This window comes from Electrona antarctica (assembly GCF_951216825.1).
Source record: "Electrona antarctica genome assembly, chromosome: 19".
Lineage (NCBI taxonomy): Eukaryota > Metazoa > Chordata > Actinopteri > Myctophiformes > Myctophidae > Electrona > Electrona antarctica.
In genome coordinates, this window is record NC_136800.1 from 35,157,375 (window position 1) to 35,176,576 (window position 19,202).

The window sequence follows — 19,202 nt, forward strand, 5'->3', positions numbered from 1 at the left end:
TTTATGACGCCCACGCGATCGTGATTCGTAACATCCGGATTGTTATTTGTCACGCCTAGTCGCCTTACAGTGTAGGCGTCGGTGACTAGGCGTAACAACCCGGATGGATTGTGAAGCCCACACAAACGTGACATCTGTATTGTGACAGCAACATCACAATTTTGATATACTAGAGGTTCTGGCCCTCGCATCTAGAGTTCATGCTGCTACGTGGCCCTCACACCCAAGTTGTTCCTCCGATCCGACTGATATGCCCATACTGTATATGGAGATCTCTGTATTTGTCAGACCTTGTCCCTTTTACTTTTATGCCCATATGGAGATCCCTGATGTCATGCCCATATATAGGCATGCCCATGGATGCCTGACGACACATTGGACATATTTGGGCATGGCTGCATTGGGAACTCCTTATATGGTTAATTATGGCTGAGTCATGGTGACATGATCGTGTCGTCATAACCCATAAACCTTAACCCATTTTGACGTGAGGCCTTCGAAATCCTCACCTACCTTTTCTGAAAATGTCATATTTTCCCCCCAAAATGTAAAAGAACATTATGTTGCTATAACACTGTATACTACACACAGTGTTCCAGGCCTAAATGCAGTAAGCCTATTTAGGATAGGAGTATAGGATCGGCTCAGACATACTGTGTCTGTACTCTATCCAATCATCTTGCTACTGCAAGACTAGGATGTGTGTGCTTTTAATTCGATGCAACTATTTAAAGCTTCCTCCCTCTTAGCGGGGGAAGGGGGGACTCCTAGGTCTCCCTGCGTGCACGTTAATGGAACTGTGTGGACAGATGTTAGCAGGGGTTCTGAGAAATCGGGATGATGCTAATGGGGTCTCTCAGGGCGACCGTAGCATTGGAAGCCATTCCAAGAATCCAGCTCAGAATGTGAGCACTCACACGCGCACACTGCCAGGCACTGCTGAGGACTAATCACAGCAGTGTCATTAGATCAACTTCCCAGGCTTCTCCCTGCATCTGTTGTGATTGTGAAGTCACCTGCTGCCCAATGAGAGAAGAAAAATAAAGTTTATTACAATCCTGTGCCAATCAGATGCTCAGCTCTTGGGGGAAGCCAGGAAGAAAATGTCATTTAAATGTCAGGCATGCTAAGGTAGTGTGAGGGAGGGTGAAAGGTCAGATGAGTGTATGCGTCAGAAAACTCTCATGCGTGGACAACTAGCCACTGCAGGGCAGTCAATATGTTACTTGTTGGCTTGAGTTCTTTACATGTAACTGCATGTCAAGCATTGCATCACCTAGGGAACAGGAACCTTTCCTCTGTGGAGAGTCTGGTGACAGTGCTGTTATGTGACACATTATGGATTTTGCGAATTTCTTTGCTTTAAGGCAGTAGCTCTACAGTACACGTCTCAAAGCAAAACAACAGCGGCCCGCAAGGAATAACGCTACAAGCGACAAATTAACGCGTATATTTGATATACGCGTTAATACATACAGGCTGCAGATGAAAGGTGGCCCTAAGGGGCCACCGTAGGGTGTGGTTATTAATCCACTAATCACAATAATGAATGTTATTTGGCCCTCCTAGCTTTCAGTCATTTTTGACAGCATAACAACATCCAAGGAATTCCCGTTGGACCTCACTGCTGCTACAGACTTGACAAGTGCCACCGTGCAACCATAATCGGTGCAATCCAGAACTCTGATTAATCTGCCAACATTATTGACTCAGGCATGTTAGCATAAATATAGCTAATAGAATTAGCCTGTTCAGATTATACATAGCCTACCCACTTTAGACTGCAGTTGGAGATTGTGATGGTAGATTTCTACATATATTTTCTTTGGATGACAGGCCTGTAGGTGTCTCTACTTGGACGCTAGTGGCTCATGGGGATGAGACCGTGGCTGCAGGATGTTGTTCTGTTATCGCATAGACTTTGCTACCACTGTCACTCCAGCCACACCACGTCTGTATATACACACAGAACCTCAACTCTGCCACCCGCACGTTAGCTCTCACACACACACACACAGTCACGCAACTTAATGTTTTCAATTCAAAGGTCTTTATTGGCATGAGAAAACATACGTTTACATTGCCAAAGTGGAACAATACAATCAAAACAAAATGTATGTACACGCGCGCACACACACACACACACACACACACACACACACACACACACACACACACACACACACACACACACACACACACACACACACACACACACACACACACACACTCATTTCCACCACCCACCACAATATCCCGGCTAACTGTGCATGGCTGTAATGCCTGATGAAACTCTGCTGCAGAGATGTCCTAGAGAGCAAGGACAGCCTCTCTCTCTTTCTCTCTCGCTCTTTCTCTGTCGCCACCTTACTCGGTCTCTTTATATTATCTCTTCATGCAACTCTCTCTCTCTCCGTCCCCCCTCCACCCATCGTCAGTGGCATTAGTGATGCCGCCAGACGTAGGTGGGGTTGGGGTGATTTACCTTCCAGCGCATCAGCGCATCAAAGGGAAAAAACCTCCCCCAGCAGCATCAGCCACATCTGACGGTGGTGCTATGTTATGTTAACTAGATATCGATCCCCCCCCCCCCCAACACACACACACCAAACCACAACGGCAGAAGTACAAGAAAGAAGAAAGGCCTCTACGCATTCCCCCACCTCCCCCCTATGATTCAGAGATTAAATGCAATCTGGCAGTGGTTAGCCAGTAATATGGAAGTTGTCGCAGCACATCTATACAGCTTGATTTCCCTATGCTATGCATATCTGCAACTGTAAATAGGAGAATACAAAAGAATGCATGGCGTGTCATCTTTCTTTGTTCCCACCATGTAAACCCTCAGTGGGGTGAGGCTGAAATGTGCACTCTGTGTTGTTGTTGGAAGCGTAATGGAATCATGGCTGGGCGTGGTGTCCTCTCAAGCACCTGTGTTGTTGTTGTAAAAAGTGAATTTACCTAACAACGACTCAACAGCAACCACCCTGGCCTTGAACCTTCTCACTGTTGTGAAAATACAAGAGAACAACTAAAAAGGGGAAAAACAAGAATGACGAGTCATAACTGGCAGGTGCAGAAAGCTGTCGTTTATGAACATCTACAATATAATCAGTTTTTGTGCGGCAGCCTCTGCCTCATCTCACGGCTTCACGTTGCGGCGTTCAGACTATGGGTTTTATGGGCTTAGAGACAGCCTATAGAGACAATACAGCCAATCATGAAAAAGTGTATACTACGGTCACTCACTACTAGAGGTAGTAGTGAATGTAGGCCAGGATGCTTTTCAAGCACCTGGCAAAAACCCAGAGGGTTTTGTAAATCAATCTGCCTCACGCTGGAGGCTCATAGGGCCCCTGCCCTAGTGCCCTATGGACCCACATGGCTCGGGAACCGTTGGATTACTTACTTAGAATCCAGGGTTATCTCAATTATTATCGTGTGCATATTGTATTGATGATGTTAGCAGAGTCTCACGGAACATGCCACACCAAAATGGCACTGCTGTAACCTGTATGAGTGAGTGACAAATAAAACCCTCTTGCATCCTCTTGATTCTTTAACTTATCAAAACATGGCAGCCTTGTTTTAGGTTTGAGTTGGTTACATGGTAGCCTGGTGGTAAACCATCTTGCTCACATGAATTCACATTGTTTTAGGTTTGAGTTGGTTACATGGTAGCCTGGTGGTAAACCATCTCGCTCACATGAATTCACATTGTTTTAGGTTTGAGTTGGTTACATGGTAGCCTGGTGGTAAACCATCTCGGTCACGGGAATTCACATTGTTTTAGGTTTGAGTTGGTTACATGGTAGCCTGGTGGTAAACCATCTTGCTCACATGAATTCACATTGTTTTAGGTTTGAGTTGGTTACATGGTAGCCTGGTGGTAAACCATCTCGCTCACATGAATTCACATTGTTTTAGGTTTGAGTTGGTTACATGGTAGCCTGGTGGTAAACCATCTCAGTCACGGGAATTCACATTGTTTTAGGTTTGAGTTGGTTACATGGTAGCCTGGTGGTAAACCATCTCGCTCACGTGAATTCACATTGTTTTAGGTTTGAGTTGGTTACATGGTAGCCTGGTGGTAAACCATCTCGCTCACGTTAATTCACATTATCGGGGGCTTGGGGCAGACCAGTCTGCAGAAGACACAAAGATAATGTGAATTCACACGACCAGAATGGTTTACCAGGCACACATAGTACAATGTTTTACTGTGGGTTGGGGAGTTGTTATGTATGGAGGGTGTGGGACAGCATGGGCTTTTTAAAAGATTGATCATGTTACACAACAAAGTAACTATGAAGTGTATGGCAGTGTCCTCACGCACCGAGCGTAGCAGTGTTGCGAGTCAGTGGCTTACACACACAGTAGAAGCCTCTGTGTTAATTTATCCCTGAGAATAGGACTGTACCTCATTAAAAGCAATCAGAAATGGTGATTTTTATCATTCACTGAACAATGTATAAGTCGTCTCCACTCATCAAGCTCACATACAGATTGGTTAAAACAATGTTTTATTCATTAAAATAAGCTCTGGATTTTAGATGTTCTGTGCTTATGAACCCCAAATACACTGCTGCTTTACCACTTTCTTCTCCTTTGTTAGTTTGATTGTTTTTTTTTGTGGAAATGGAAAAGTATTTCTAGATGATGATGTCATGTTTTACTTCACACACAAAACCCTTATGAGTATTCGGCTCTGGCCTCATCTTAATTTCTTATTCTCTGTGCTCCTCTTCTTAATCTTGGAACCAGTCCTGACTATATGTCCCTTGTACGAGTAATGCAGCGTGCGGTAATGCGAGTCCTTATCTCGTCTTTGCCCTAAGGTCGAATGTAGCACCCGCGCTTTGCAATAGATTAGAGTACAGCTACGGACGGTGGAAATGTGCCCGTTTCCAGGCACTATGTTGTAGAAACGATGAGAAAAGGTGAGAAATTCAACATGATGCGCAGGCAGGCAGGCTGCACACACAAATGCAGCAGCTTTTCTTCATCTGCTATGATGCAACTATAGCTGCAGTCAGTGACAGTGGCTGTGAAGGTTTGCCTTTGTTGTGCTCTGATTAATCACGGCATGATAATAGTGTTTGCTATATTATACTGTAATAGTCGCTAACCACCTCTCCTCTACTTTCCTCTCCCTTCTTTTCTCAGGTCCGCCAAGTTTTGTCAAATCGCCCGAGGACCAGACAGGCATCTCGGGCGGGGTTGCCTCCTTTGTGTGCCTGGCTTCCGGGGAGCCCAAGCCCAGAATCACCTGGATGAAGAAGGGCAAGAAAGTCAGCTCCCAGCGGTTTGAGGTGGGTGGTACTCCACATTGTTATGCACAAAGAAGCTGATGTACAGTAGGCATGCGCACACAGACACACGCACGCACGCACGCACGCACGCACGCACGCACGCACGCACGCACGCACGCACGCACGCACGCACGCACGCACGCACGCACGCACGCACTTACATATACCACACACACACGCACGCACGCACGCACTTACATATACCACACACAGGCAGAGAGAATAGAATCAATCGTCCTGTTATTGAGTATCACACCAACTCTCTTCTCTTCTCCGAGCAAGACCAGACAGCGAGACCCCCCACCCCCCACCCTCTTTAATCTTCTTCCATCTTGATTCATGTAGTCTCTACTCTCACCCTTCCTCTCTCCCCCCCCCCCCACTGCACTCCACCATCTCTGGCCGTACATCCCCTTGATGTTTACTCTTATCTCAGCAACTCCCTCACCCCGCCTATCCCACCCCCCAACTCTCCTCCCCAACATCACCTCTTTGAAACCTACATGAAGAGTAGGGGAATGCCTTTGGTAGGATCACACACAGGCAGCACCTAGAGAGGGTTTCCTTTGTAATGTTATTCAGTGCTGGTGCTCAGGGTGCTCAGGGAAAGGAGGATCATTTTAGTGTTCCCCCACCACAACCAAACTTCACTTTGTTCAACCGCGTGGTGCTAGCACCGGCTGTAGACCGCAATTCATTGTAAAACAGGCTCTAACAGCCATGTTTATTTGTGCTCCAGAATGTTGGCTTTGTGAAGGAACGTTGTTATAAATTAAAGTTACTTTCATCTCATACTTGGTTTTCTTTCCTAGAGGGTTTTTGTTTGTTTCTTTGCTGGCGGCGGCTGAATGAACAGAGGGAATAAACTGACCTACGCTGCAAAATCCAGAGTGTTAGTTTAACTTTGAGAGTCGGACTTTTGGTGTTTGTGGAACTGGAGCAGGGTGTAACACCCGCGGCGCAGTGGCTGGTGAGAGTTTGGATTAGGCTGAATAGTACTGTCAGTCAAATAGGGCTGGTATGCTCTGCTTCAAGTACACTGGACTATGAAAGGCAGAAGTCCATGGACATTCTGCAGGATCTTCTATCCGTGTACATGTCTGTCTACTGCCTGTTTAAACCATGTATACTTACCAGTAAGACGCCTGAGGGCGAGAAGCGACCTCGCCCTAAAGGGTCGCGTGCCCTGGCCATATATGGAGTGTATCTTGTACAGGGTGTGATGAAGTCAGATCAAGATATGGAATGTCAGAACAGGTCAGCTCCATATATGGAGATCTAAGGGTGGCAGTGGGGGCAGTGTATTGAATATACAGGGTTTGATGAGGGCCCAGGTAGGGCCGGGCCAAGAGCCGCCATTGGACTGGCCCCATGAAGTGAACGGAGTTTGCATAACTCTGTCTTACTTTATGGCTCTAGCCTGGGGTGAGCGATGGGGATTTGAGTTATAGGTGACGTGACAGAGTGACGGGGATTGTGGGTTAGGTGTCAAATAATTAACTGCGACCTCCGGTCGCAATAAGCACCTTGAAAACAGTTTGATGACGATGCGCCAAGACAAACTTGGCACTATGTATAATAATCTACTGTATCTAATTGACTAATCAGATCTCACTGAGGTGTACTAGTGAGTGAGTAGGAAGGTCCAAATGTCAGCAAGAATACCTCTCAGTATTCTTTATAAAAAACACATCTATGTGTACTTATTCTTCTCCCATTTGACGACCACTCATCCCCTTCACACGAGCCAACACATTTTCACAAATTTGGCATTTAATGGGAATATCCCCCCCCCCCCCCCCCCGCTCTGACCCTGTCAGGTGATTGAGTTTGACGACGGTGCAGGCTCTGTGCTGCGGATCCAGCCTCTACGCACGCACAGGGACGAGGCCATCTATGAGTGTACAGCCGGCAACTCATTGGGCGAGATCAACAACAGTGCCAAACTCACTGTGCTTGAAGGTAAGATCAATATATTCCTTCTATGTATTTGGATGTACTGTATGTAATGTATCCACCTACCTAACTACAGTTACAGTCAAATCCTCAGGGTTAATTTATCCAATTGTAACTCCTGAGAGTCTACAATGTTAACGAAATGGGTTAGAAAGTTAAATTAACAATGAGGATTACACTGTTTACCTTTCTTTAGCTATCTCTCTCTCTATATAGCTGTTATGAAGCTGTGAAATGAAAGTTGAGATAACACGGTGACAGGTGAACTTCACTGTGAGATTCCTACTTTAACACACTCTGCCTTCCAACCGAAATCTTTACAAACATAGCCTTTGGTCACTGTTTCACATACAGTATGTTAAAGCAGCATGAATCTATGTGATCTCACCAGTCATCTCTTCAGTTTGCACCAGGACAAGTACATTGTGTTTGTTTGTTTGTTTGTTGTTTTCCTTTGGCTTTTATTGTGGAGTGTTGTCATGTGGACATTCTCGCTTTATTCCGAGCCACACATGGAACACTTCCCACGCAACATGACCTCATGGGTCACGTTGCAGTCTATTCACGTTGCGGTGGAGCTTAGGGTTAATGCTCTGTTACTGTGATTACTGATTGGGGTTAGGCATGGTTACTTTGGTTAGGGTTAAGGTTAGGCTTTAGGTTCATGTCAAATATGGTCTGCGTTTGCATATATCATAGAAAAAAGGTATGTTGATTTCATTGCTATATCTAAGTTCAGACTGAATTATCAGTCTTTATTGTATGCAGTCAGTGTTGTCATGCTGGCCGCAGTGTTGTGTTATTAGCTAGGGCAAATTCTGAATATTCTTTTCTATTAACCTATTTCACAGGAATGCGTAGGGGGGTTACTTACTTACAGTAGCGTGCCTGCAAGCTAGATTGACTGTGCACAGACATCTCTTAGCCAACTTGAATAGGTGCAATTTTACCAGAGAGAGGTCCTGTCCTGAGAAAAAAAGGGTACCCACAGACCCCCGCCCCTTAATTGATTGTAATTTTGTCTTGTGGGCCCAAGTCACGGCAGGAGTTGATTTCATTAGAAATAGAAGCTGAAGAGAGAAAAGACAAGGTTGTGTTGTGTGAAGTTAGCCAGCGGGAGGATTAGAGCCATCCGTAGCCATCCATTACACCACCGTTAAAACGGATCCAGTTTCTATGCAAACACTGGCCTCACTTTAGGATCCTATCTTTCTCACACACCCCACCCCTCCTGCTCTTGTACGTTTTTCCTGTGTTCAACCGTTCACACTGATTTGATGATATCATCAGCCTAAGATTGCGTAATCTTGCCGAAGGGGCTCTTCTTCTGCGGCATACAGAATCGCTTTCTTGAAAAGAAGGAAAAAAACAGAAATCCTCCATTCTCATCCCACTCTACACGGTGGCGTGAGGAATGCGGTTGTGCGCGTGCACAAACAAAACAGTGTCAAGGAGACATGCGGCACACATGAATGGAAATTAGATTAATCACCATCAGCGCTGGGGAGCCACACTCTCTGAGCGCTGGGTTCCGCTCACTTGTCCAACATTGACGAGAGTCTGGCTGAGCCGCCAGCTACTGATCTCGTGAACATGTGATGTATATTAAAGTCTTTGAGTCCTCTCTCTCTCTCACTTCCTCTCTCTATTTCACACTGGGATTCTGTCACTGTGTTAATTATCCCAGGCTCGCAGCTCCTCTGTGTGTCCCCCAGAGCCACCATCGCAGGTCAATTAGTCTGACAAAGTTATTTCCGCCAAAAGAAGACACGTAGTGATTCCAGACACTACAGAATAAAATAAAATGATTCAAAGCCAGTGTCCCAGTGTTTATAGTGGAATGAACTACTGTGTGCAGCTCTAACTCTGGCATGGCTGAGGACTCTATTCATACTACAGTTGTGTGCACTCTCCATAATGTTAAGGCGCTTTGGATGGACGCGTCCGGAAAATGGTGTATATGTGTTCATTGAGAAGGAACTGCACATACCGTAGAACACAGTACGGTTCAGCAAATTGAATGGAAGTGGCTTGCTGTTGGATGAAATGGCCTGTGCTGTAATGTACTGGACATCTTTCTAATGCTCACTTGCACGGACATGCACAAACATGTACTTGTACACTGTCACGCATGCACACGCGCACACGCATGCACACACACACACACACACACACACACACACACACACACACACACACGCACACAAAATAGAAATGTTATTTTTAGACTATTGTTTGTTGCCCAGTGATACGTCAAGTCCATATCAAGCAAGTGCGGGGAGGGATGGCCGGCAGCGGTGAACACAAGGTGATTGATGATCACACTCCCTAATGACTCCACAAGAAGCAACGTGCACACAGCACTGTTCTCTGTACCCGCAGAAGCGACACAAAACACTTTATCTATCTATAAATGCTCAAAATGTTTGCAAATGTATTTATATGTATGCGTATATCTTGAGAACCGCTCAATCGCTCACTTATTTGTTACTCTGTTACTCTGTTTGTGTCTCTCCATTTTTTTCTGAATGTGTTAAAAAACAGGTACAAAAAATGTATAAACAGAACGTTAAAAAATAAAGAAAAGCGCTCGATCGGTTCACTTCCGAGGGAGCAATGCGCTGAGTGTCAAGTCAGTTGAGTTGGCGGTACCCAAAAATATAGATACATTTACAATATAAGGAGTAACCTGTAGCCATGCCATCAACATGACATCCTAGTACTGAAGTCATAGGCTGGCCTGGACTCAATATTTAGACATGGCTGACATGGAACTCGATATATGGGCACAACAGGGACACAGACAGAGAGACAGGTACAACAGGGACACAGACAGAGAGACAGGTACAACAGGGACACAGACAGAGAGACAGGTACAACAGGGACACAGACAGAGAGACGGGTACAACAGGGACACAGACAGAGAGACAGGTACAACAGGGACACAGACAGAGAGACGGGTACAACAGGGACACAGACAGAGAGACAGGTACAACAGGGACACAGACAGAGAGACAGGTACAACAGGGACACAGACAGAGAGACGGGTACAACAGGGACACAGACAGAGAGACAGGTACAACAGGGACACAGACAGAGAGACAGGTACAACAGGGACACAGACAGAGAGACAGGTACAACAGGGACACAGACAGAGAGACAGGTACAACAGGGACACAGACAGGTACAACAGGGACACAGACAGAGAGACAGGTACAACAGGGACACAGACAGAGAGACAGGTAAGGTACAACAAGGACACAGACAGAGAGACAGGTACAACAGGGACACAGACAGAGAGACAGGTACAACAGGGACACAGACAGAGAGACAGGTACAACAGGGACACAGACAGAGAGACAGGTACAACAGGGACACAGACAGAGAGACAGGTACAACAGGGACACAGACAGAGAGACAGGTACAACAGGGACACAGACAGAGAGACAGGTACAACAGGGACACAGACAGAGAGACAGGTACAACAGGGACACAGACAGAGAGACAGGTAAGGTACAACAAGGACACAGACAGAGAGACAGGTACAACAGGGACACAGACAGAGAGACAGGTACAACAGGGACACAGACAGACAGAGAGACAGGTACAACAGGGACACAGACAGAGAGACAGGTACAACAGGGACACAGACAGAGAGACAGGTACAACAGGGACACAGACAGAGAGACAGGTACAACAGGGACACAGACAGAGAGACAGGTACAACAGGGACACAGACAGAGAGACAGGTACAACAGGGACACAGACAGAGAGACAGGTACAACAGGGACACAGACAGAGAGACGGGTACAACAGGGACACAGACAGAGAGACGGGTACAACAGGGACACAGACAGAGAGACAGGTACAACAGGGACACAGACAGAGAGACAGGTACAACAGGGACACAGACAGAGAGACAGGTACAACAGGGACACAGACAGAGAGACAGGTAAGGTACAACAGGGACACAGACAGAGAGACAGGTACAACAGGGACACAGACAGAGAGACAGGTACAACAGGGACACAGACAGAGAGACAGGTACAACAGGGACACAGACAGAGAGACAGGTACAACAGGGACACAGACAGAGAGACGGGTACAACAGGGACACAGACAGAGAGACAGGTACAACAGGAAGAATTGGTGTTGCATAACCAGGCCAGGCATGCATTTCCAAGTTGTTTCACAGTAACACTATCAATGTGTGATTTTTCTTTCAAAAAAAGAAAAAGAAAAAACAAGAATCTGCATAAAATTGATTGAACCTAGTGGAAACACACACACACACACACACACACACGCACGCACACACACGCGCACGCGCGCGCGCACGCTTGGTTATCATACTGCTGGATTGTAGTTTTCAACCGAGCGATAGAAAAGCATTAATTGTGCTTACACTGGCTATAATATAGATTGTCATAATAATCTCCAATGGAAACAAACCGCTGGCTTTATTGCGATGTATGGTATCATAATTATATACTGTACATTGATTGGATACAACTTGTATCCAATGTAGGCTATATAATTGTATCATGTTTATTATCAATAAAGAGGTCAAAGTGAAAGCTTGCTGACCCGGGCCGGCCTAGCGTTCCGGGCACCTTGGCTCCTAATGCAGCGTCACAGTGCATCGCGGGTTCGAGTCCCATTCCTCTGATGACACTCCCCATCTCTCTCCCCTTTTGTTTCCTGTCCTGTTCACTTTCCAATGTCAAAAATACTTTAAAAAAAAGAAGAAAGTGAGTTATACTGTTCAGCTAAAACACTAATGAGTGACTAGATTAAACAGAAATTGTTGCTAAAAGTGAATTTTTATAGAAGTATGGTTTTACCCAGACAGAATTGAAATAAATTGTTTTTCAGTGATATTTATATTTTGCCAAGGACAATCAGGAACAATCAGGAACCATCAGCGACTGCCTTCGCCATGGAACTCAGCTTGTCGGGTTACCTTATTAAAAGAGGTTAGCCCAGGTGATTAGCACCATCGAAGGCTGTAGTTTACAGCCTTAAAGGCAATTTTAGACACAAAGGCGTCTGTATCACAACATATCGCATATCTGGATGGCTAACCTCTGAGTCAAGAGCACTGCAGGCGTGACCTGGCTGACGTCGCGTCACTGTCCACAAGATGGATGCGTGATGAAACATCAGATGCCCTTCCCCTCTCCGCTATAGAAATAACAGAACTTTCTTTTTTTACAAGCTGCCTGAGTCAATGGCCTACGCACGTCAATATCTGAACCGGCTTTACTAGACTGACAGGGCTGATGAGGTGACTGAGAATGCTGTTTGTCTCCCAGTAGCTAGACAAATAGATAGATATATTACATCTGGGGCGCAGCTATTGACAAGTTGTGAAGGACAAAACAATTGCGTGACAGACATAATTAATTGACAACCACCATCTGGGGGTCAACGTTGGACTTCTGTTACACAGCCGAGCCAATCGGAGCCTTACCTGACCTTTTCCTCGACAAAACCCAGACATGCTAACCTGTGATTCTGACACTCGCGGGAATTGATGATGTAAGACGGTGTGTCTGACCACATGAGACAAGCACAGGTGTTGCACGTGGTCCCGCTGGTGGCTGTGATGCGCAGTGTGTTCTGTACTGGCCTTTGCCAGTCAAACTTCCCCAGGGGTATGATAAATGAACAGACGTGTACAGTATGTTATACAAGCCCATGGTATGCCAACGGTATGTTGTACACTACACACATAGCTGTCCTTTGTCCCTCCTCAAGCCTGCCTGATTTTGATACGTGCTAGTGTGACAGCTCACAACACCTTGCACCGCAACACATTGTGCTTGTAGATCTGCTATTTACGGCATGCAGCAAAGTATGATGGGGCTTTCAGTCTTGAATGAGATTGAAAAATACTGTTTTTCCCCTCTCAGTACTTACTACTGACCAGCCTTTTTCCTTTTCTTACTTTTCTCTTGTCTTATATCTCTCCCGTGCCATCTCCCCTCTCCTATTATTCTCTCTATCTCTCTCTTTCTCTATCTCTCTCTCTGTCTCTCTCTCTGTCTCTCTCTCTCTCTGGGGTGCGTAATCAGCTGATCTCTTGTCACGGCTGACTGTAGAGCTTAGCCAGCCGTTCACCTGCGGGGAGCTGCAGAGGCATGTTTTCACACCGGCTGAGTTGGGCTTTAGCACTTTTCACAGTCCTTTCTATCCCCAGTCCTTCTCCAGTCGCTCTGTAATTCTGTCACGCCACACCACACCGGCCCGCCCCCCAATACTCTCGCTCTCTCCTTTGTTCGCGGTCGTTCTCACGCCCCCCTGTGGGAGAGGTCACCCCCACCAACACTTAGACGTAGGACCCAAAGTCAGCTCACTCAGCGGTGTGTGTCGCCCACCCCACCATTAACAAATGGGTGTGTGAGATGTGCACAGAGCGAGGGAGGCAGTGACGTCAAAGGCAGCATGACTGATTCTAGAGAGAGAGAGAGAGAGAGAGAGAGAGAGAAAAAAAGGACAAGTTCTGAGTTGCAGTTGAACCATTTTTTATGCTTGTCACGCCATCACAAAGGCCTCCGTCTAAATTTACTAACCGCCATCCTATGAGCTAATCCAGGATGTGAGAGTCACCTACATGTGCGTGCGTGCGCGCGTGTGCGTGTTTAGGTTGTCGTTATGAATAATTGCCAACTGGTGACACTGCTGCTTCTTGAAGTACAATAGGAAAAAAGAAAATGTTTTTTTCCTATTAGGACATTAAAGTATGAGGGCAGATTATTCATCATAAAATGAAAGTGAGGGTATGGTGGTGACTGTGAAAACATCTAGTGTAGTGGTATCCGCAGTTCCACACAGCGGCCATTGCCACACAGTGTGCAACTGTGCATGTGTGATTGCTAAGTAATGCCCTGTGTGTGTGTGTGTGTGTGTGTGTGTGTGTGTGTGTGTGTGTGTGTGTGTGTGTGTGTGTGTGTGTGTGTGTGTGTGTGTGTGTGTGTGTGTGTGTGTGTGTGTGTGTGTGTGTGTGTGTGTGTGTGTGTGTGTGTGTGTGTGTGTGTGTGTGTGTGTGTGTGTGTGTGTGTCTCACATTGCTTATATGGTCTGTTCGACTGACCTGCATGAATAAATAATGATGCTGGCAATGCTGACACGCTCCTTGGTACAAGGAGGGAGGGATGTCTCCTTGGTACAAGGAGGGAGGGATGTCTCCTTGGTACAAGGAGGGAGGGATGTCTCCTTGGTTCGAGGAGGGAGGGATGTCTCCTTGGTACGAGGATGTCTCCTCGGTACAAGGAGGGAGGGATGTCTCCTCGGTACAAGGAGGGAGGGATGTCTCCTCGGTACAAGGAGGGAGGGATGTCTCCTTGGTACGAGGATGTCTCCTCGGTACAAGGAGGGAGGGATGTCTCCTCGGTACAAGGAGGGAGGGATGTCTCCTCGGTACAAGGAGGGAGGGATGTCTCCTTGGTACGAGGATGTCTCCTCGGTACAAGGAGGGAGGGATGTCTCCTCGGTACAAGGAGGGAGGGATGTCTCCTTGGTACGAGGAGGGAGGGATGTCTCCTCGGTACGAGGAGGGAGGGATGTCTCCTCGGTACGAGGAGGGAGGGATGTCTCCTCGGTACGAGGAGGGAGGGATGTCTCCTCGGTACAAGGAGGGAGGGATGTCTCCTCGGTACAAGGAGGGAGGGATGTCTCCTCGGTACAAGGAGGGAGGGATGTCTCCTCGGTACAAGGAGGGAGGGATGAGGGAGGGATGTCTCCTTGGTACAAGGAGGGAGGGATGTCTCCTCGGTACAAGGAGGGAGGGATGTCTCCTTGGTACAAGGAGGGAGGGACGTCTCCTTGGTACAAGGAGGGAGGGATGTCTCCTCGGTACAAGGAGGGAGGGATGTCTCCTCGGTACAAGGAGGGAGGGATGTCTCCTCGGTACAAGGAGGGAGGGATGTCTCCTTGGTACAAGGAGGGAGGGATGTCTGAGAGAGAAATGTGTCTAGCTCTCTCCTTTCTCTCCCATTTCCTCTCTATATCTCCTCCTGACTGTGTGTCATTTATTCCCTTTCTTCCTCAACCTTCTTATTTGTCTCCATCTCATTTCTCTCCCTCTCTGTCTATCAGGCTTTTTTTTATTCCCATGTCTCTTTTAAATCTTACTTACTGCATTTTTCAATTCCCCTCTCTGGCCTCTTTATAGTTTTATGTTATGTCCCACAGTTCTCTCTCTCTCTCTCTCTCTCTCTCTCTCTCTCTCTGTTTAATATGGTGTCCATTGTGTTGTGGCAGCAGTTAGCAGAATGGATAGATAGATGACCGGAGGGAGTGATGAGTCATTACTCGGGTAACGACGCCATTGTACTGACCTTGAGCACATCTCTTTGAATTGAATCGCCTCAGTAAATGTCCAGTTACAGTAAATGGGGTCTGGTCTGGTGTGGTGTATGAAACAAACTGCTCTTGGTCACAACGAGACGTGTCGGCTCACATCAGCACCAGTTTTGGGCCACACGTCGCCGCCGCTCAGAAGTCAGAGTGCATTGCACATTTGCGTTTAGCTACATTCTCACATTTCACATTTTTTGGCCGGGAGAAGTCAGATGCAAAATGTAATATCACACTTCAGGAAACAAGGAGGGAGAGAAACAAGGCATCAGAAAACGCGTTATCGCACTAATGAGGTTGACAAGCGGAATAATATACATCTGAAATCCTCAAATGTTCCACTTACTTGAGCTTCTACGAATTCCACTGCATTCTGAATACAAGGTACATTCTGTGACTTATTTTTTCCCCCCCATTTTACCCTCTCCTCAGTCAATTGTGGAACATTCTCTCCCAGCCCCTCTGGGAGCGCTGAGTGACAGGCAGACCTGTCTCCCGACAGGCAGAATGTTATCTAATGGTGCCAGATCAAAAGAGCCATCATTACCAGGATCCTCTGCTGTCAGAGAGTGATTTAGACTGGTTCACAGAACACCTATTCTTTTCATTTTTATTTCGTTTTTCTTTCTTCCTTCCTTCCTTTTTTTTAAGTTACCAAGCAGCTCGTTTCAGACATCTAATGTGGGGAGAAATGTAATTTCAGAAAAGGTCAGCCGACAAATATGCAAGAAATCAAAGCTTCTGTGGCGGAAAAAAAACAGTTGCCTCCCTCATCGAAAACATGTCGTACATCAAACTTTGACTGGAACAGCTCCCCATAATATTAATAGAGTTGCAGCCCTATGAGTCTATTTTATGCTCCCCTGATTTTAAGATGGGGAGGGGGAGAAAGCCACAACTATGATGCAGCACACAATGCTGAAATATCTGATGGTATTGCACGCAGTTTGAAAATGAGAAATATTATAGTGAAATCCGGGTCAGGTGTTGCCATGTTTTGGGTGTGTTGACTATTCATTGGTCCACTGGCAGAAAAACAAATTACGGCCTCACCAGTTAGGATGGGCGTCCTTTATTTGCTTGCCGTGCATTACAGTCCCCTGGTGCAGAGGCAGAAAATGCTCGCGACACAATGGCAGTAATAAATATCTCGGGAGCCAGGCAAGTGCGGACAACAAACCTGACTGGATAAACAGCATAGAAATCTCATTGCGCTCTTCCCGGGCAAGATAAATACATACAGTGGATATATCTGAATGATTTAATACTGAGCTCTGCTTCTCCGACAACTTAATCCCCTCTTTCCCCCACTGCTATTCAAATCATCTACAATGAGCAAAATGGGGCCTGTTGTGTAACTGGCTCTTTTTGTAACCACCCCCTCCCCATTTCTTACCTCCCTGTACATTTGATTCTCACCCTTTGGTTGGATCGTTGGGTTCTTTTTGGGTTGGTGGGAGGATGAAGTGTGTGTGTGAGAGACCAGAGTACATTTTAAGCACTGCTTGTTTGACATTACTGAGGTTGGTCAATGAATAATAATTAAATAGGAGGACAAATATAGGCTTGCTAGACGACCCTTGTCCTCACTCATGGAGAGGAGTGTTATTTGGCATTACATTAGGAACACACGCGCGCACACACGCACACACACTGTACACACGCACACACACCTGTACACACACGCACACACACTGTACACACACGCACACACCTGTCCACAGGTGTGGACCCCCTCGCTGTTTTCTCTAAGCTCCGGTGTGATGGCTTGTGTCACAGATTTAATTTTTCCCACCATCTGCTGGCTGGAAGCCCAGCGTCGTAGATCATAACCAAGCTGACAGCTACAAACTGCATCTGTCTCTGCACGCCCCTCTCAAGGACTTACACAATATGGCGGCGGGGCAGAATCACTCCTTTGGCCACCCAATCTGCATCTTTCCCTCCCAGCGTTAAGCATTCCAAGGACTCCTGGCCTTACCGGGGAGGAGAGGGGTACCGTAGACTGCAAGCATAGTAGTAACAGTTAAAACCCCTGTAGCATTGGAATAATGTAGAACAATGTCAAGTAACCATTCCTTTGATGTTCACTTGAAATATCTGCAACGTATTCCCTTATACAGCACATGAACGGTTTGACTGCGAATCCGTCTGTAAATATAAATAATTAATAAATAGCAGATCCCACGATTCCACTGAAAGCAAGTTGACCTAGGGGCATCCGTAGAGAGTACCTAGAGTCCTAGACTGGCCTTCCTCCAAAAAAGATTAATTAAAATACTGCACGCTGAACGCTTTTTCCACATGAAAGGCATCTACATAGTAGCGGCAGACTTCATTTTGGGCAGCTTTGCCTTTTATCACCTGTACTTGATGTGTCCATCAATCGCACAACCCTGCCGGCAAACTGTATCTAGCAAAGGCCGACGATGTTTGCTATGCCTCTGCAGTCGATGCTGATCATGTCTGTGGCCCGGGGGGGTATGGAGAGGTCAACTAATAGACATGGATGGGGGAAATGAGGTGAAGAGAGAGAGAGAGAGACCACCAGGCAACATTCAGCCATCTGTAAAGAGTTTGACATTCCCCACCGTTATGCACAAGTTCTGAGCATAAGTGGTATATTTAACTTCAGCTTAGTCTTATAATTTGTACATTGCAGTCATTTTCTGTTTTTTGGGGGGTGGCCTGGCTGCAGCCCACCACTTTTTCAATTATTTGACGGGATCGGTTTTAGTATTAAACCTGCAAAAAACACATCTATATTTCTGACTTTGATGTGTTACAAAGTGTTGAAACCTCTCACAAGCTGTGACTTTGCTGTATTGTACTTATTCCTTGGTAATTATAACACACTCAAAATCCATTCATGATGTCAATCATGTTGTTTTTCATATTTCCTAGCAGTTTTCAAAGTGTATTTAGCATCAGAGCTCTATAAATGAGGTTGATTGGAAACATCCTTGTCAACACAATATGTAGGGTAAAGGACATCTCCCCATTCTCCTAACGAGTAAACAAGAACAGATTGTGTCCTGTGTTATGTTTACAATTGTATTTTGTAAACATTAACCCATTTCACAGCTTCAGAGGGTAGAGGGTAGTAGAAAGCTGTCCTACAGTATCTAGACCTGTTGTGAGTTGAATCGAGAGTGATGCATCTTCTCCAGCTATGATTGTTATTGAATGGTCATATTGACCTGACCCCGAAGCTGTCTTCGCGCCACCGACAGTATTGGAGATATAACACAACCGTGTACAGCGGTTGAGGATAAGCGTGGCTTGTCCAATAACACAGACGGGGATATCTGCAACTCGATGAGTCCAGATTAAATGTCCATCACACACAACTGCTCCGCACATTATTCAATTAGAGCATATTACTTGAAGGCTAGCTGCACAATACACTGTGCTGCTTGCGACAGCGTGACCGATGTGATTATCAGTAAAGTGTCACTGGGCTCGCATTCTGAGGCTCCCTCCGTTAGACTAAAGGCTTAAGGCAGCTGAGTGGGTCAATAGTAACACAAACGCTGCACTGTGTGTCTATGCCGCAGCCTCATTTGTTTTTAA

The 19,202-nt window shown here is 46.2% G+C and overlaps 1 protein-coding gene across 1 annotated transcript in view; it reads left to right on the forward strand.

Annotated features, from left to right (window-relative positions):
• Nucleotides 1-19,202, forward strand: part of ptprfb (protein tyrosine phosphatase receptor type Fb) — a 208,724-nt gene that overhangs the window by 90,999 nt on the left and 98,523 nt on the right. Inside the window, exons 4-5 of the mRNA XM_079529334.1 lie at nucleotides 5,167-5,312; nucleotides 7,133-7,274. Of these exons, the coding sequence (XP_079385460.1) occupies nucleotides 5,167-5,312; nucleotides 7,133-7,274 (288 nt within the window). The remainder of the gene's footprint in view (nucleotides 1-5,166; nucleotides 5,313-7,132; nucleotides 7,275-19,202) is intronic.